The sequence below is a fragment of the Solea senegalensis genome, linkage group LG11 (assembly GCF_019176455.1).
Source record: "Solea senegalensis isolate Sse05_10M linkage group LG11, IFAPA_SoseM_1, whole genome shotgun sequence".
In the NCBI taxonomy this organism is placed as follows: Eukaryota; Metazoa; Chordata; class Actinopteri; order Pleuronectiformes; family Soleidae; genus Solea; species Solea senegalensis.
Window position 1 is genome coordinate 24712352 of NC_058031.1, and position 20431 is coordinate 24732782.

Consider the following 20431-nt stretch of genomic DNA (forward strand, 5'->3'; position numbering starts at 1 on the left):
ATTGTCTTTCTACTATTGTGTCACCTCATCAATGGCAAACACAAACAGTCAATAAATAACCAAACAAAGACGAGGCCTGACATGAACAATGATTCTGTCAGAGGGGGATTATGGGATGTGCAGTCCATGGCAACTCAATGTTTCCCAGAGTTATTTTCTCTTTATGGAAATTCAAACAGTAAGAAAAATAATAAGACAAAAATGCACATGCTGCATGTCTCCATGAGCGTGTGTCTGTGTGAAGGCGTGTGACAGCAGACACACACTCGTGGAGACATGTGGACACGTCCTGCATTTCCTGTTGATTGTGGCGACACCAGGACGTGGAGGAACATGATGTTTCACGCAGCCCTTCATAAACATGTTATATTCACCCTTCTTAAAAAACTGGGACACAATTTAAAACACCCCAACAACAACATAAAAAAACAACACAATAATTACAAAGGCACCTGCACACATACACACACACAAGACGCACACACACACACACACACACACACACACACACACACACATACACACCAACCAGGAAACAAAAAGCACTTCATGTATACAAATTGGTTTTGGTTCGCTGTGAATCAATTAGTGTACATTAGTGACGCCAAAGCAAGTGCAGAATATAGGTTTCAATCAATATCAAGAACAGAAATGTTGGACGTTGAAGTTGAATTCTCCTCCTTCGTGATTCAACAAAACAAGAAGAAGAAGAAAAATGAAGACGGAAGAAGTGTAAACTGGCACAATAAAGGTCGATAAAAGCCCCATGGCTTCCTGTCCACAACAAGGCAAAGTATAAAAGCTGTTTGTCCCTTATACAAGATAGAAAATATCAAAAAATGACACACAATAAAGCTTAGCATCCAGCACTTAATAACAATAATAATAATAATAATAATAATAATAATAACAATAATAATAATAGTAACATCAACAACAGTAATCATAATTTTGAAAATCGTAATAAGAAGACAGAATTTGTCTCCCTTGAATTGTCAATAACTTGGAAATAAATGTTATTTTGACGCACACACACACACGCGCACACACACACACACGCACACACACACACACAGATGGAATGACTCTCAAAAAAACGTTGTTTTCCCATTTCAATAAATAGCTGTTAAACAAAACAAATGAACATTACATTACAAATGTTTAATTTTTGATCGTCTTCTTTTAAAACCCAACAAAGCTGAGAAACAGGAAATAAATCCACCCTAATCTAAAGAGTCTGCATAATCTGTGTTAAAAATGAAACAATAAAACCCAGAGAGACACACTCAGGATGGAGGGAAACAGAAGCGCATCTGTATTTTAAAGAAAAACAACCTCTTTGTATCTCTCCATCTGACACACACATACACACACACACAGACACACACACACACACACACACCTCACTCTGTATTTTAAAATCCCAGAAAACTGTTTATGTACATTGGTCTAAAACACTCCTGTAGGAAACTCTGTTGGAATGAACTGATAAGAAATTTAAAGATTACAAACCCACTGACTGAAAGGCAAAGGCTATGTGTGTATGTGTATATATATACACATACTGTATATGTATATATATACATATATATACATATATACACATACTGTATATGTATGTGTATATATGTATATACATATATACATATACTGTATATGTGTATACATGTATACATATATACATATATGTATATATGTATATATATACATATACACATACTGTATATATATACATATATGTATATATACATATACAGTATGTGTATATGTATATATATACATATATACATATATGTATATATGTATATATGTATATACATATATACATATACTGTATATGTGTATACATGTATACATATATACATATATGTATATATGTATATATATACATATATGTATATATGTATACATATATGTATACATATACACATATATGTATACATATATGTATATATGTATACATATATGTATATATACATATACAGTATGTGTATATGTATATATATATACATATATGTATATATACATATACAGTATGTGTATATGTATATATATACATATATACATATGTATATATGTATATATATACATATATGTATATATACATATATGTATATACATATATACATACTGTATATGTATATATGTATATATACATATATGTGTATATGTATATATAGAGAGTTGAACAAATGTATTAGACCACCGTCTGTGTGTGTGTGCGCGTGTGTGTGCGCGTGTGTGTGCGCTGGCAGGTGTGTGTGTAAGGCAGGTGTGTGCGCAGTGCGTGTGTGTGTGTGTGTGTGTGTGTGTGTGTGTGCCACAGCTGTCCATCATTAACATCATTGTAATGATCAAAATCAGTTGTTATATTTCTGTGATGGTTAATGACAGAAATATAATAAATGAAGTAATTTAACCAAAATGATATATTTATAATTATTATCCATGAATTTTCAAATTCACTGTTTAGCAAAACAAAAACAAAAACAACAGAATAAATAGTAAAGCACTTGATTATTTCTTGATTAAAAGGTCACATGACTTGCATTCCTGATCACACCAACATGTGCAGCTTCAAACACGTTCTGACAGGTGGTCTCATACATTTGTCATGCACTGTATATACATACACATATACATGTATAAGTATATGTATACAACCAGCAGTCTGCATACAGATTCAGTGATGTCTCTTCATGGTGGTAATAACAGTCAAGAGGACTTGAACATCCTTAAAGGTAGGCGCGGTCACCAAGTGGTTTTTAGATAAAGATCCGATCAAAAAATGTAAACCACGGTTTTGGGGGTTTGATACAAGTCAATTGTCATTAAAGTGCAAGTCTGTGGCAGTAGGACTCTGCATCAACACCTGTGTGTGTGTGTGTGTGTGTGTGTGTGTGTGTGTGTCACATGACACACAAAGTTTTGCAATAGATTTCCGACGCTCCGCTCAGTCGCAGAGAGACACTTTCTCATCATGGAGACTTTACAGCCACGGTGGGAGCAGGACACTCGTCACTGGTCCTCGGTTTCCATGGAGACTGTGATAGCAAACATACAAAGTTGTAGTCTGGCGTTGGTCGTGTCCTTGGCAGCGTCCCCGTTGATTCCTGGTGCCACAAAAACCAGTGGACTCGGCCTGAGTCCGTGGAGAGGAATCACAAAAACACTGCATCAGAATCAGTCACAAAGACCACGAGCCGCCGCCGCCGCCGCCACTTCCTCTTCTACTGTGTGTGTGTGAGTGTGTGTGTGTGTGTGTGTGGATCATTGTCGCGCATCACCCCACAGCGTTTCCCTTCACAGGAAGGACCTCCCCCTGTGGGACGCGTGGGTAAAGAGAGCAGCCATTCCTGCCCAACAGATCTGCAGAGATCTTCAGAGACTGGTAGACGAGCCGCGAGCAGTGAAGCAGGTTCTAGGAGATCCAGGTGAAGTCCCGTTCGCTCCCCCCATTCTGCTGCTCCCCCTCTGGCGCCGAGGAGTCGCTCTCCTCCTTGTCATTGTCCAGCGATCGCTGCGTCTCGCCGCTCATCCCTGAGTCCTTCCACTTCACTCCCTCCTCCTCTCCTTCTCCCATCAGCTCGCCGTCCGCCTCCGCCATCATCTCCTCCTCCGCCTCGGCGTCCCCGTCGCACTCCGCCTGGTCGTCGTGGAAGCGGTCGCCGGGATACAGCTCCTCCTCTGGGGAGATGTCCCCGCCCACCTCGCCGTTGTGGTCCAGCAGTGCCGCCATTCCGCGGCCAGAGCAGTCAGCACAGACGCCATGGCGACGGGAGCCGTGTTTGATTCCGACGCTGGCTGCGGACATGAAGACGCGGCTGCACACTTTACACACGTACTTCTTGTCTTTGCTGTGGACCTGTGGACGCAAACACGCAGCAAAGTTAGAAATCAGCATGTGCACGTGACTGCCCCCTGCTGGCAACAGTGTGCTCTTCCTCACCAGCGTGTGCCTCTTCATGTGCTCCCTCCTGGTGAACTTCTTGCCACAGATCTCACACGGGTACGGCCGCTCGCCCGTGTGAGAGCGCATGTGCCTCTTCAGGATGCACTGGTGCATGGCAGAGAAGCTGCAGTACGGACACTTGAACTTCTTACGGATCACCGTGAAGTCGTTCACTGCAGGGACAGAGAGGGAGGAGGGGGAGGGAGGGAGGGAGGCAGGGAGGGAGGAGCTGAATGAATGAAGCTCATGGAGAGAAACCCAGACGTCACTTTTCAGCTGTTACATTTAATTAGCAGCATGGTCTAGAAATGTACCATCAATTCCCATGGCCACCCCAATCCCAGTGAAGGCTACAGTTGCCCTGGCAACAGCGCTTCCTCCAATGCTAAAGCAATAAAGGCAAAGAGATACTATAAACACACAACAGTGGCTCTGCCTCCGCCTTCAGAAGAGTCTCTGCTGCGGACGGAGGAGAAAACACACACCCACACTTACGACGGGAGGCTTTAACTTGTCCATGTCTTACTCCTGTGTGGACGTCAGCTGATCTAATGACCTCAAGGTCAGTGAGGTGAAGGGACATGGATTTGATCTGTTTCCACTCATTATTGGTCGGGTTCCATCAAACCACAGAAAACCTCAAGCAATCGTCCAAAAAAGAGTGAGGAAGAGGAGTTCACGTTCATCTGCGACAAAGCTACAAAAGCCTAACTAAGTGGAACTGACTAAGTGGAACTAACTAAGTGGAACTAACTAAGTGGAACTGACTAAGTGGAACTAACTAAGTGGAACTGACTAAGTGGAACTGACTAAGTGGAACTAACTAAGTGGAACTAACTAAGTGAAACTGACTAAGTGGAACTGACAGTACTGAAGCACTTTGATCTCCATCCTCTGTTCCAGCACGTTCTTCAATTATTAACTGATGATTAAGTTGAAATTGAAACAGGTTCACAATATTGTCATATTCTCCAGTTTCTTTGAACTTTGGTTTCTGCACAAACTCAAACTCTATTTTATGAATGAAAAACCTTGTGAATGGATCGAGAAAAGAGTCGACAGATGAATCAGTTACCAGCATGATTACTAGTTCAAAACTCTCAACACAGTCTGAATATTAATCAACACACATGTGAAAGAGGGCGGAGCTCATGTGGGAGTGGCTCAGTACAAAGACTCTCATAATCCTGCCTACTACAGCTTTAACAGTCAACACATCAAAAAAAATCAGGATTGGATTCACGTGAACACGACACACACTGGTGAACGTTCACTGCACACACACACACACACACAGACACACACACAGGGAATCACCAAACTGTCATTACCTCCATCAGCACATGTGGACGTATGTTCGACACTGGACACCAGAAACACACAAACTACACAAGGTTAGAGTTTGTTTCATGTGTATAAACTATAGAGAGTGTTTGTCTGCGCCTCACAACTTTGAAGAACTTTTTGTGGGTGAAGACCTGGTTTTAGGGTTTAATGTGTGTGTGTGTGTGTGTTTGATGCGTGTGTGTTTGTGTATGTGTGTGTGTGCGTGTGTGTGTGTTAGAGTAAGTGTGTGTGTGTTAGATGCGTGTGTGTGTGTGTTAGATGCGTGTGTGTGGCGTGTGTGTGTGTCTTGTGTGTGTTTGTGTGTGTGTGTGCTGGCGTGTGTGTGCGTGAAGTATTTGTCGCGTGAAGTGTTTGTGCGTGTGTGTTTGTGTGTGTGGCCAATGGCATTGCATGTGTGGCCAATGGCATTAATGCGTGTGTGAGTGCGTGTGTGTGTTTTGTGCTTATGTGTATTGTGTACAGTAGTATGCGTGTGTAATGCTTGGCACGTGTGTGTGTGTGTAATGCGTGTGTGTGTGTGCGTGTGTGTGTGTGGCATTATTATTGTGTGTGTGCGTGTGTGGTATTATTATGCGATGTGTGCGTGTGTATGCGTCTTGATGTGTGTGTGTGTGTGCGTGCGTGTGTGTGTCGTGTGTGTGTGTGCGTGTGTGTGTTCGATAGCGTGTGTGTTTGTGGCGTGTGTGTGTGCGTGTGTGTGTGCGTGTGTGTGTGTGCGTTATTGATATTGATAGGTATTGATGATAGATCGTCTTGCGATGATGATGAATATTATTATTATTGATAATGCGTGTGTGCGTGTGCGTGTCCAATGATAGCGTGCGTGTGCGTGTGTGTCAGAGATTAGTCAGAGTTCATATGAGCACAGATTTTAAAGGCAGCCTCAGTGAATCTAACATCCTGCCTGTGTTGCTCTTCACCGCTGAACCCCCCCGTCCCATTTCCTACCCTCTCCACCATGGATGTATTATAAGAAGTGGCTAGAGCCACGCCCCTCGCCCACACAGAGCCCAGAGGCATGATGGGAGTCACAGCACAGCCCTGACATTAACCTGCAGATGCACTGGGTGACGTCACAAACCTGATTCTTCTGTGCAAGTGACACGACTTCCTGTTACGGAAGAAAAATAAACCTTCTTCATTTATACGACAGGATTTGTTTTAACTGTAAAAACTATCATCAAACTATCAACAGACCAAATTCCAACACAAACTGCATTTGAAAACAATTCAATGAATTTGTTAATTTATTTGGTAACTTTGTGAAACATAAGTAACACGTTGATCTGGAACGTACACTGTATCTGTTATTCACATTATACAATGAAGTTTAAAGAACAACAACTAACTGCTCGTGTCTCTTACAGACCTAATAATACAAATATAACATTCTTTTATTTATTATCCCTGAGTCGTCACACTTCTGCACATGTCATGACAGTGAGAAGCTGCGACGCAGTTTCTGAACAGCGCCCCCAGTGGACATGATGGAAGACTGCGCTTCAACTCTCTGCAGCAGACCACACAGATGTTAGCTTGTAGTTGTAAAGTAGGCTGATGTTTTTCTCAATCGAGACAATATTCGACAGTGAATATTGTTATTTGAGATGATTACATGACTGACTTTAGGACAGCTGCTGTTATCTCACATGTTTGTATAAATGCAGCTGGTGTGTAATGTTGACTTTCACTCAGTCAGAGTATTTTGTTGTTAAATGACAAACACACTGAAACACCACGGTGCTTGTTACGGTCATTTCTCAGGGCACATTCATTGGTTCTCTCCACAGTCTAGTGTTAGTTTCTACTTTTGTTCTTCAACATTTGAATAATAATTATTGTTGGAAATGTTAATCTAAATACATTTGTTGTCTTATTAATCTATTTATTGATGTCAGTGTTTGTAGTTTTTGTGTGTTAAAAATGATGATGTATATCATAAAAAGCGTGACCTCCTGGTCCTGCAGACACATACTCTTGTCAGCAGCAGCAGGGGTTACCCTTCGTAACCCCTGACCCCTTAGATGAGGGGTCAGGGGTTACGAAGGGTCGGAGCTGTGGAGCATTACTGTCCAGCGATGGACAGAGAGAAAGAAGACACTGACAGTGTCTGAGCTGCGACTGCTCTTTTGTTTGAGCAGGTTCTGTGTCACTGGACACGCCCCCTCCATCTGCCCTCACCGCGCAGCACTGAGCCAAGGCGATTGTGTATTTATTGTGTAACTCCAGAAACATTCACCTCTAGATGCTGCAATGCTGACAAGTTCCTGCAGGTGGTGTGGTTGTGTGGGCTGTGGGTCTCAGAGCAGCCATGAAAGTAAGAAGTGAAAGAATGTGAGTGTCTTTGTGCTGTAATGCAGGGGTGGACACTGAGATAAAGATCTCTGTGCCTAAAAAAGGAGAGGAGACTTTTGTGTTGACTGGAGACAAAGAGCCAGACAAGTGGTTTAGGGTTGGGAGGGCGGAAAGACCAACAATTACAGACCCCCACCTCTTTGTTTTCTGGACCCGGAGCAGCTTATAGGTCCAATCAGAGCTCAACATAACACATATTTCAAAGATTTTGCATAGCAACTGTTCATCTCAGAGATATAGGTTTTCAATTAGCATCAAATCACATAACAAACATGTTTGTTGTGTGAGGCACTGACACATAGTCAGTAATCACTGTCTCACACTCACTCACTCACGGTTTAGTTCAAATGTGTCATTTTCTGACTTTGGTGTTTGGAAACCTGAACGATGACTTGAATAATCACATCAACACACTTTGGATTTGAGAAGGGTTTCAGTGCAGTGACACCACAAATGACATTTGGCATGAGCGTACAACAACAACGACCGCAGTGATGACAGAGAACCTGTATCCAGTCTCAGTGTCCCACATCGATACCGTGGACACGATTGTCAACTTTCATCTGTTGAGAAAGCTGCCAAAGTGGATACGTTACCCCGTCCTGGGACAGTTCCACCCGGCTGCTGCCCTGCAGTATGGTTCCCCGCAGTGACCCCACCTGGCAGCACACTTTAACATGTGTGGCCAGGTTCTTCTGCGTGCTGAAGGCCTTGGTGCAGGCGGGGCAGGTGTGGCCTCTCTCTTTGGAGTGCACGGACGACAGATGCCTGTGAAGGTCCGTGCGGTCTCTGAAGTGCTTCAGACAGTACACGCACTGCATCAGCTTCTTCTTGAAGTGGATCGTCTTCTCGTGGCGATCGGCGTTGGATTTCAGAGTAAAGCTGGCTGGACACTGGGAGCAGAGGTAGCGCCCCGGCACCGACTCGGCCACCGCGGAGCAATGGAGAGACTGGTGGAACGGCAAAGGTTGTGGTTGTGGCAGGAGGCGGGGCTGGAGAGCTTGGTGCCGTGGATCCACGGACAGGGCCATGAGAGACAGGGTGTGGCGGTACTCGTGTTCCCTGAGATGCTCCAGGCTGCTGAACAGCCGTTTGCACAGGGAGCAGGGCCAGGATCCAGCCCTCAGACCTTTAGTCCCTCTGCCAGTGACTGAGCCACCAGCACAGCTCACATCAACCATCTGATCCTTCTCCTCAGGACGCTGCTCACCTGCCAAATGTGAGAGAGGAACAAAGAGCACAGTGAGATCAATAGATATTGTCCATTAAAGGGAATGGAGAAAAAAAAACGTGCTTAAAGGGACAGTTGTGGATTATTGAGGTGAGGCTGTATGACGAGCATGGACACACCCCCTTAATTATGTCACATGACAACTTAGACTCACCTACAGAAACTATGTCAGAATATGCTGTTTGTGTCTCTTAGTAAAGCAAACTCATTTCAGTTGTTGCCTTGGTAACTGGTAAACATGGTGAAAGTCCCACCTGCTCTCTGGCCTGATACAACCACACCTGAACAACCTCTACAGACACAAGTGTGAAACCAGACCTGAGCCTTCGTTCATGTCGTCTTCATTTGTTTCCTCCTGTAAGACAAAACACGGTGTTACGTCTCTCACACACACACACACACACACACGCACAGTATGTGGACATGCAGAGGACAGACGCTGTGGACACAAGAGAAACACACACATGAAAACAGGAAGCGTGAGTTAAAGGAAAAACAACAACAACAGAGGTGTGCTACGGTAAATCACTGACACTTCCTGGATGAGCACCTGTGCCTCGTTCACACACAGTCAAACTCCGCCCCTAATGTTTGTGAAAGCATTAGTGTTCTTATGACAGAGTGAGGGAGGGAGGGTGTGAGGGTCTGTTGTTAAGAAAAGACAATGATCCTGTGTTAGTGCCTCACAGGTTTACATTCACACTGTCATGGCCACAAACACACTAAAGCTAATGAATATGTATAAAATAGAAAGACATGGACTATTATTAATATTATTATTATTATTATTATTATTATTTATAACTATATCATTGACATACATGTCTGAGTTGTGTTGACTGTGCAGAGACCAGGTGTTAGTTTGATCTCTTCCTGTCACTACTTTCCTCACCTTCTACCTTCTGCCACTGTGTCAGTCCTCCATTTACTTCACTCTCTTGTCATTCCTTCACCTCCTGCACTCATTCCCTTGGCCCCTAAACTCCTCCTACACTCTCCTCCTCCTCTTCTCCAAGAACAGAACACGGTGCACTGGGCAAACAGACGGACTGTCCACAGACATGGGGAGGCTAATGTTCTAATGCTGCTCCTGTGTGTGTGCTCCCGCTCGCTCTCACACACACACACACGCACATTACACACACGCACACACACACACACACACACACCGCATTACACACACAGCGCTTCCCACCTGCAGCGCACCCCACACACACACCTGCCAGAGACACACACAAACACTTACACAGCGCCAGAGCACACACGCACCACAGGCACATTACACCTACACACACCACCTGCCTTACCACACACACACACACACACCGCACATTACACACACACACACACCTGCAGCACACACACACACCTGCATACAGTACACCTGCACACACACACCTGCCCAGCCTGCCTTACACCCACCTGCCTTACATACCTACATACACACAAACACCACCAGCCCAGCCCAGCGCAGACCTCACCCTTACACATGCCCCACCACACACCCACATGCCCACAGTGCCATGTTCTCCCTCTCTCTCTCTCTCTCTCTCCTGCCTTTTACAAACAAACACACACACCGCGCACACACACACACACACCTTTTGCACTCACTCCGCGCGCACACACCACGCACACCACCTGCCCGCACACACCTGCGCACACACACACTCCTCCTTACACACACTGCGCACACCACTGCCTTGCGCACACACCACAAACACACACCTTGGCGCACACACAGACACTGGCACAAGCCCACACACACACACATACCATGTTCTCTCTCTCTCTCTCAAACACACACACACACACACACACACACTCACTCACACACACGCACACACGCACAAACACACTAAGCAGAACAAACAATTTCGTGGACAGTGAGAGCAAACCTCTCATTGTCTGCTTGTATTGATTCTACTCAGTCTCATCTCACTACCTTACCTGTTCTCTGCAATATCTAAGCACACACACACACACAGACACACACACGCACACGCACACACAGACACGCACACACAGACTCTAATGCAACCACTATAGACTATGTTACCACCCACTAATGCTGAGCGAAGCCTCCTGGCTCGTCAGTATATATATGAAGTAAAAAAAAACATTCATATGAAAAGTGAGACACGAGAGAGTGAGGAGCTGTAAATGTGAGAGAAAGACAAAGCAAACGTCATAAAGAAAGAGGACAAAGAGGACAAAGAGGACAAAGGGGACAACTGTCTTTCTTTTGCCAACACATGTGCACAGAGAGTGAGATAAAGATGTCCCTGTTACCCTGACCATAACTGTAATTCATCATGTTATTATTATAATAATCATCATTCATTTTTAGTTCTTAAATATAAACGGTCATAGCTTCTTCATTAGTTTGTACCCATAAGCTTTCAAATGTTCACAAATACAGACACAGATGAATTCATGTTCTACTTGTTATACAATTACTAATAAAGTGTTATAAAGTGTTATAAAGCGTTTTCTATATAGTGAACATTTTAATGTGAAAAACAATAATATTAAATAAGTGTCTCTCACTTCAAAATAAATCACCAGGACTGTGTGTTTTCAAGTCACTGGTGAAATATTGATGATTATCTTCATTATGACAATGTTTTATGTTTTATCATTATTATCATTATTATTATTATTATCAATATTATTATTATTATCATTATTATTATTATTATTATCATTATTATTATTATTGTTCATAACATGGTCATCACCTCTGATCTGCTGCTCTCTGGTTCCTCGTCTCCACACTTTTCATCTGACTTTATTATACACTCATACTGTGTGTGTGTGTGTGTGTGTGCGTGCGCTTACCTCAGGTGAATTTGAGGACTCCGGGTCGTCATGAGGACGGTCTTCCACGTCTATGTCCACGCGGTCTGTGCGCAGGAGCAGGGACACCCCAGCCCACGGGCCGGGGGCCTCCAGGGGCCGAGGCTCGGAGGGAAGCAGCGGTGTGGGTGGAGTGGGTGGCAAGTGTGATGATGACGATGATGGTGATGTTGGAGGATGAAGAGAAAAAAGAAGAGGAGGAGAAGGAGGAGGAGGAGGAGGAGGAGGAGAGGAGCCAGCCCCCTGTTTGTTAAGAAAAGTGGCCCCCGTGGCCTCTGGCCGGAGCGTGCTGCTGCAGTTGTTGGAGCGGAGCCCTGAGGAGCACAGGAAACGAGTCTCACCCACCCACTCACGTACAACTGCAACTCTGCTAGCAGCTGGCCACTACAACACAACGGCAGAGAGTGGGCAGGGGCGCACACAGGCTGCCAGTGCTATCAAACACTACACACTCTGAAGTTTCACTTTCCACCAGCCAAGGGGAAAGGGTTAGGGTTTCTCTTCTTCTTCTTCTTCTTCTGCTGCTGCTGCTTTCTGCTCCTCTGCTCTCCTTCTCCTTCTCCACCCACGTGTGTGTGTGTGTGTGTGTGTGTGTGTGTGTGTGTGTGAGAGAGAGCCAGTAAAATGCATATATGAGGAGAGAGCTTGAGGATCCTGTGTAGTGTGCAGGGAGAGAGTTTTGGACAGGTGCCATCCTGGAGCTGGAGTGTACAGGCAGGGTAAAGGACAACTGCACCCACCGTGGAAGATGTTTACTCGCAACAAGTTAAAGCACTTTGGATAAAAAATGAGAGATTTCTGGCAGAACCTTTAGCTCTTTAAAACTATTTGCACTCAGGAGCTATTTCTGTTCCATTAAAACTCCCATTAGCTGCTGCTGTGAGAGCATATTCATGTCAGTATATTGTCTCTGTGAGTGTGGCCTGTGTTTTGGGGAATGTGTCCAGAGTTATGCAGTGGGTTAGCCATTCACTGCCCTCCTCTGCACAGTGGACAGAATCACACAAGCATGAGGCTGGACCATGGGCTGACTGTTGGAATGTTAAAGTACCGCGCCCGACACTCCCCACTCCCACTTACTGTGAACACACACACACACACATGCTTAACTCCCCATCACTTCTTCTTCTTCTTCTTCTTCTTCTTCTTCTTCTTCCTCCCTTCTTCTCAGCCCACAATAATTAACAAAGAAGAAGAAGAAGAAGAAGAAGGAAGGACAGAGAGCTACAGGTGAGACACACAGTAGCAGCTCATTAACAAAATAATGAACACACACAGAAAAAAGTCTCATCTCAATAAGTTTAATGTTACCACTGTGTCTGCAAAGCCATAAAAATACAAATAAAACTGACAAGAGAAAACAGACAGGAAAGAGAAATTAAAGCTATAGTACGCAAGATTGTATGTCTTTCATTTGTTTTAATGTAAGAGAGTGAATGACACTGTGTGCTGCTGGGATACAGGCAACTTTATGTATATATATATATACATATACAGTATATGTATATAGATATATGTATATGTATAGTATAAAGCTGTTCAGTGCCCAAGTATATTAATTCTAGATTTAATAACTGTAAGGCTAATTTGATTAATTCTAGATTAAATAGTAGGCCTTCAGCCTGAACTGCTTTATATTACATTTTATATTATTGTCATGGTGTAAACGTGTAACATTATTTAAACAGTGGCCACATCTGGGTTTTAATCATGTGATTAAATGTGATTGTGAAGCTTTATTCCACCCGTGTGAAATCCTTCTTCACTGTTTGAGGACTGATTTTCTCTAATTTCACTCCCGTCTCGTGGTTCTTACTAAAACTTGACATGGATTAAATATGAAGAATGGATCAAACACTTTTGTGCTCCAAAGATGCTCTTTTGACAATGTTGGTATATTTATTATGTAAAAGTGAAGAAGCAGGACTGTGCCTCACTTATTTTACTATGATTTCTGTTATCAGTCAAATAACTTTGACATCAATGCTTTGTTTCTAATGCTAATAAACCAGACTACAGTGTGGATCATTCAAATTACAACGCACATGTGAGGAAACAACACAGTCTATGTACAACACACTCACACACACACACACACTCACACACACACACACACACACACACACACACACACACATACACCACACACACACACACACACACACAGCCACATACACTATACACTCACACACACACACACACACACACACACACACACACACACACACTCACACCTACTACCACACACACCCACACACACACACACACACACACACCTCACACCCACACACACACACACACACACACCACACCTCACACACACACACACACACACACACACACACACACACACACCCACACACACACACACTCACACACACACACACTCACACACACACACACACACACACACACACTCACACACACACACACACTCACACACACACACACACTCTGCCACACACAGTACACACACACTCACACACACACACACACACACTCACACACACACTTGCCACACACACACTTTTACACACACACACACACACACACACACACACACACACACACACACACACACACATACTCACACACACACACACACACACACACAACACACATTACACATATTACACACACACACACATACTATTATTGGCTACAATATTATTATTATTCTGCTACATACATTACACATACACATAGCCAGTTGGCTGTTGAAATACATACATTGGCTACTACAGCTATTACAAATACTTGTTATTGGTTGAAGAAGGAGCATACACACACACACACACACACACACACAGACACACACACACACACATCACATTACTCACACACACTCACACACACACACTCTGTAAAAAGCTTGTCAGCTGTCAATCTTCTAGCATCTGAGCTTCAGGCTGGTCCTCAGCATCCACCCAAAAACTGAACAGCACCTTTATTAAATGTAAACATCTCATCCTGAGTATCTGAGGTTGCATGTGTGAATATTATGGAGAAAGTGATTTAACAAAGAGTCTGTTATACAAGAGTTGAAGAGAATTAGATGGAAGGAGGGAGGAAAGGAGGGAGGGAGGGAGGGGGAGGCAGAAACTCAGTGATATTCAGTGGTCTCTCTTGAATTGGACCTGGCGACCTTGTTCCACCAACGCGCCCCGTTGATCAATACTTTCCCAGGATTTTAAAATCAACACACAAGTAAAGAGGAGGGGGAGAAATATGGAGCAGTTAAAGGAGGAGGAAGGAGGGAGGCGAGAGTGTTTAAGGAGGGGGGTGAAGGAGAAATAGATGGAGGGAATGAGGTGAGGGAAGTAGAAGAGGGAGAAAAAAACAGAACAGGAAGGATGTTGGGGCAGGGTGAAGGAGAAGCAGGGAGGAGATGGAGGGAGGAAGGGAGGAAGGGAGGGGAGCAGCGATCTGTCAAAGTGGGCAGACTTTATCCTCCGCCCAGTAATCTGAGGTACGCTGTTTGTTTATTTTGTGTCCTCATTTAGACGTGGGGGACAGACTCGGGGAGGGAGGGGAGGTTGTTGGCCCTCTTGACAAACCCATTTCCCTGACCCCTATTGTGCAGTGAATTCAAAATAGGGTTTGGCTAACCAAAAACCTCCCCCAAGGTTTCTTTGGTGACAAGTGAAATACAGCAACAACACTCAGGGAGCAAAGTGATGAAGATTCTCTGAATTCTCCAAATCTCACATTCATTTAGTCAAGGCTGAAATCTTCTCTCTGCTGGTGAAGCTCTGACAGCATCTGATTCTCCTCTTTAAGCCAAGAGAAACATCTCAATCCCACACACTTAACACTTACATAAAAAGAGGTGATGTGTGCGCGCGTGTGTGTGTGTGTGTGTGCGGCGTGTGTTAAGGCTTGTGCAGTGCGTGTGTGTGTGTGTGCGGCACTGGCCCTGTCTCTTTACTCTGTCTAGGTGAGTGAGGCTCAGCTCAAAAGACACGACGAGGCTCGGAGAGTTGTTCCCCTTCCTCTGCTTTTCTTCTGCTCACAAAGGCAGCCAGGGTTCTGGACAAAAGATCCAATTACGAGCCAGTGAAGGCAAAGAAACACAAACACGCACACAAGTCACACTCACACTCACAAACACACACACACACACACGAATGTGCCCACGCAGCAAGCAAATATACACACACACACACACACACACTGACAGCTTAACGCCCTCACTGGAAGAAATGAAAATGAAATCCTGGTGAAAAATTAGACACAATTAAGTGTTTGTGCTTAAAACTTATTGACATGATACATTTTTTATTGTATCTTTTAACAGTTATTGTTTATGAAGTTCCACTGCAGCACAGTCTCCTGAATACACACAACTGCATCATAGATTACAGTTCAAGGACTGAGTATTAGGGTCAAACTGAGCTCACTGAGAATCAAGTCATTATGTCGTCATGTAAGGAGAAATAAGTTGGAACATTCCAATGTCTTTAAATGTTTATTTCATTTATTTATCATAGAAACTATTGGACTGTGATACTACTATTGAACCCTAGTGGGCAGCACACCTCTGCTCTCTTTAACCACTGCTCATATTTGAATATTAATACATTATATATGTATATATACATACATATATACACATATATATGTATGTATATATGTATATACATATATACATATACATATACACATATATGTATATACGTATATATATACATATATATATGTATATATATGTATATATATACACATATATATATACATATATATACATATATGTATATATATATGTATATATATACATATATATAGGCATTAACAACTAGTTAATGCCTAACCCTAACCATAACCTAACCGCAATTCATATCTTAACTCTAAACTCAAACAGTTCCTCAGAAATTAGGTTCTGCCACATTAGGACCAGGTTCTGGTCTCCACGAGGACTACTGGTTCAAACACACGCACACACACACACACACACAGACACCTTCTTGCATGAATATCCTGCAGTAAAAGACAGTGTGTGTTTGAAGTGTCACTCAGAAGTGTCAGTAGTGGTGAGGATTGTGTGTGTGTGTGTGTGTGTGTGTGTGTGTGTGTGTGTGTGTGTGTGTGTGTGTGTGTGTGGTGTGTGTTGGGTATGAGTGTGTGTGTGTGCAGTGGTGGTGTTGGGTGTGTGTGTGTGGTGGTGGGGTGTGGTGTGTGGTGTGGTGGTTGGGTATGAGTGTGTGTGTGTGGTGGTAAGGCAAGGCGTGTGGCAGGCGTGCAAGGTGTGGGGCGTGGTGTGTGGCTGGCAGGTGTGTGTGTGTGTTGTGGTGGTGTGGGGTGGGCAAGCTGTGTGCAGGTGTTGTGTGTTGGGTGTGAGTGTGTGTGTGTGTGTGTGTGTGTGTGTGTGTGTGTGGTGTGAGAGGTGTGGGGTGAGTGTGTGAGTCTGTGTGTGTGTGTGTGTGTGTGTGTGTGTGGGTGTGAGTGTGTGTGTGTGTGTGTGTGGTGGGGTGTGTGTGTGGTGTGTGTGTGTGTGGTGTGTGTTGGGTGTGTGTGTGTGTGTGTGTGTGTGGTGTGTGTGTGTGTGTGTGTATGTGCATGTGTATGTGTGTGTGTGTGTGTGTGGTGTGTGGTGTGTGTGTGGTGTTGGGTGTGTGTGGTGTGTGTGTTGGGTGTGTGTGTTAGTAATGATCAGTGTGTGTAAATAGTGACTTACACGACAGGGAGTGTCCTCCTTTGGGCAGGTACTCGTAGAGTAAGGGGTTATCATCTCCCATCATCTCCGCCCGCAGGGACAGTAAGCTGTTCTTACTCATCAGTGCCGCCTTCAGATTGGCCACAGACGTGATGGTTCCGGCCCCGCCTCCTCCCCCATGCTCCTCTGATTCGTTGGCACTGATGAAGCTGGGCTCTGCGGTGAGAGCCTCCTCCTGTTTGAGGAAGAAGTCCAGGCGTTCGCCGCGGCTGTCTGAGCTGTTGGGTTCAGTCACGTCTGCACATACAATATAGAAGAGACGATGAAGGGGAGGCAGCCACACTGTTACCTCTTCATTAATATTTGTCCTCTGCATTGATTCTTTTTAAACAACGATGCAGCTTACAATGTGACAGAAAGTGAAAAAACACATGTATCCTCCCACTTCCTCTGTCTTTTACACAAACCTCCCACCAAGCGCTGAAATAATCGCTTAAGGAGTTTTGGCGTAATCCTGCTAACAGACATACACGACCAGAACCTCTTTGGCAGAGGAAAGAAAACAGGGACACTCCAGTAGGACAATGCCGACAACAACACTGTATGTACTCAATTTGAGGGATTAAATGGTCTTCACAGGCTGAAAGAAAATCCTGATCCTGATTTGTGAAACCCTCTCTAACCATTGGACTATAAAAGCTGTCAAATTGTTGATTTAAAGCAATAATGTGGAACGTTTATATCTTTAAAATAATAGTTTTGCCCAATCAGCTGACTGTCGTGGGTGGAGCCTATCTAGCGCCACCTGGACCGGGGGAGGGGGTTAGGGCTAACAGTCAATTAAAGGTCCAGTGTGTAAAATGTGGATGAAATGATTTTCATTTGGCAGAAAAGAAGATCAAATAATTATACTTAATGACATACTGTATCTAAGGTGACCCTGGTGTCACACAGGAAGTCTGGAGTCTTTTGTTGACAGTAGTAAAGCAGCAGTGCTGCTGGTGTGCAGCTTTAACATGCTGCTTGAAGTGGGTCAGTACTGTCCGGTACACAGGACCGACACTTCTTATGTTTAATGAAATCACAATGTAGAAATAGACGAACAATAGAAATAAGGTCAGAAACACATTATTTAACATATACATAGACTATAACTTAACATATTTCCTGTCAGTATGTTGACTTTATTTTGAAAACCGGAACCTGGTTTGGACTGTAATGGAGTCTTCAGTCACTGTAAAAATCACCTGATTGTATGTATTGTTGTTTTTTTACTTTACTTGTGAGTAATATTCAGCTGCATATACATTATGTACATTATACATTATAAATCAGTTATCAGTGGCTGATACCTTTTTTTTCTGCTGTTTCCACATGTGAATATTTTTAAATCCTGATTTCAAACATGTATTTTCTCAGATGCTTGTAATTGAGCACTTTTAAAACACCTTCAAGTTTATATTTTTCTGCACCATACATTAGTTTTAGTGTAAGATTTGTGTTTTCTTTGCCTCTTTTTATCACTCTGTGCTGTTTTCTTTCTTTATGTTGGCCCATAAATGGGTTTTATTGATGTTAATAAAGCACATTAAGTTGCTCTGTGTATGAAATGTCCTTGGCTGCTTCTTGAAACAGGGAAAGGTTGTCGGTTTAATTCCCAGCTCTGCTATTATACATGCCGATGCGCCCCTGGGCAAGACACCAAGTTGCTGCTGACGGCTGTGCTATGCGGTCTGTGTGCACAGAGCTGTATGAAAAGTGAACGGCTGAATGGTAAAAACTGTGGTGAATCAAGTCGTCATCAAGACTAGAAAAGCACCTCACACAAAACTGTGGAACTGTCCCTTTAAAATAACTTCTTTAGTGAGAGGAAACACTGTGAGAAGTGAGTCGTCGTTTAATAATAAACTGACCCAAACTTCACTATCTGAGGCAGAAAGTTCAACAGGAAGAACAAACTAAATAAGAAATATTTGCTTTCACTGCTGCTTATTTGCTTACATGCTGCTTATTCACCCCATCATGTAGTATGTAAATAAAGTCTCTGAGCCGTGTCATCGCTCACACCCAGTGACGACCAACACATCGCTGCCCCGCTCATTCAACTCCTTAACGCAGCTCGTCATCAGCAGTCAACAAAAACACACAGAGATCGTGAAGAGGAGAACAGAGAGAGTGTGTGTGTGCGTGTGCGTGTGTGCGTGTGCGTGTGTGTGTGTGCGTGTGTGTGTGTTCAGCCGTCAGAGACACTGAAAGGAGAGTGTGTGGAAAAGCTGTCAGCAGGAGACATGTCGCTGAAAATTCCACTGTAGATCTACAAGAGTGTCAGACCACAGAGCCGACTACACACACACACACACACATGCACACACACACACAAACACACAGGAGAGAGAGAGACAGACAAATACAGACACACAAACACACTTTCTTTGCCGCCTAATTGACATTTAACTGATGACAGTTTGCTTGCACTCCCTGTGCCGATCACAGACTCAGACAAAAATACACAGCGCACACATCTCTGAGCTTCAGAGACGTTGACAGAATGGCTTGGTTACACCTAAAACAAACACACACACACACACACACACACACACACACACACACACACACACGCAGACTTCTGAGCACTAATGTAGAAAATCTTAGCTGTATAATTATATGTCATTGTTCCGGAAACAAAACAAACCCTCTTGACATCCTAATATATAAGTTTTCTCCGTCCACACGGTGACAACTGGAATTACACTTGAAGTGATAGTTCAGGTTTTGTTACAGTGTGATTATCTGAGGTTCGTGTCTCACATACACCGCACAGGGCATTGTTCTGTGCCGGGAAATCACAGGAGAGCATCCAGGGACTAACTTCAGAAGATCAAGGTTGCCGACCCGGAGCCTCAGAATCAGAAGGTCTCACAAAGTCTCAGGGTTCACGAGAAACATGACTACACACACACACACACACACATTTTACAACAGTGAGGATAAAGCAGCAGACAATGGATAGAAGATTGTAGTGGCGTCATAATAT

General features: G+C 43.7%; 1 protein-coding gene across 3 annotated transcripts; it reads right to left on the reverse strand.

Moving 5' to 3' along the window:
* Positions 1–2285: 2285 nt before the first annotated feature.
* On the reverse strand, positions 2286–17815 carry LOC122777287 (zinc finger and BTB domain-containing protein 46-like). 3 transcript variants are annotated; one of them, XM_044038432.1, is made up of 4 exons: positions 17419–17811; positions 11727–12058; positions 9204–9240; positions 6514–8864 (listed from the first exon to the last, which is right to left on the reverse strand). In XM_044038432.1, exons 1-4 carry the CDS (start codon positions 17771–17773, stop codon positions 8173–8175), a joined length of 1416 nt encoding a protein of 471 aa, XP_043894367.1. In that variant the 5' UTR covers positions 17774–17811; the 3' UTR covers positions 6514–8172. The 3 variants fall into 3 exon arrangements, with proteins under 3 accessions (XP_043894368.1, XP_043894367.1, XP_043894369.1); XM_044038433.1 differs by lacking the exons at positions 6514–8864; positions 9204–9240; positions 11727–12058 and adding exons at positions 2286–3865; positions 3950–4125 and having other exon boundaries at positions 17419–17806; XM_044038434.1 differs by lacking the exons at positions 6514–8864; positions 9204–9240 and adding an exon at positions 10694–11042 and having other exon boundaries at positions 17419–17815.
* Between the last annotated feature and the right edge of the window lie 2616 nt (positions 17816–20431).

Coding starts and splice junctions, on each gene's coding strand:
- LOC122777287 (XM_044038432.1), bottom strand. CDS start 17,773: ATGCAGAGGACAAATATTAATGAAGAGGTAACAGTGTGGCTGCCTCCC. Junction 12,059..17,418: donor AGGAGGACACTCCCTGTCGT/GTAAGTCACTAT, acceptor TGTGCTCCTCAG/GGCTCCGCTCCAACAACTGC. Junction 9,241..11,726: donor AGTCCTCAAATTCACCTGAG/GTAAGCGCACGC, acceptor TTTGTCTTACAG/GAGGAAACAAATGAAGACGA.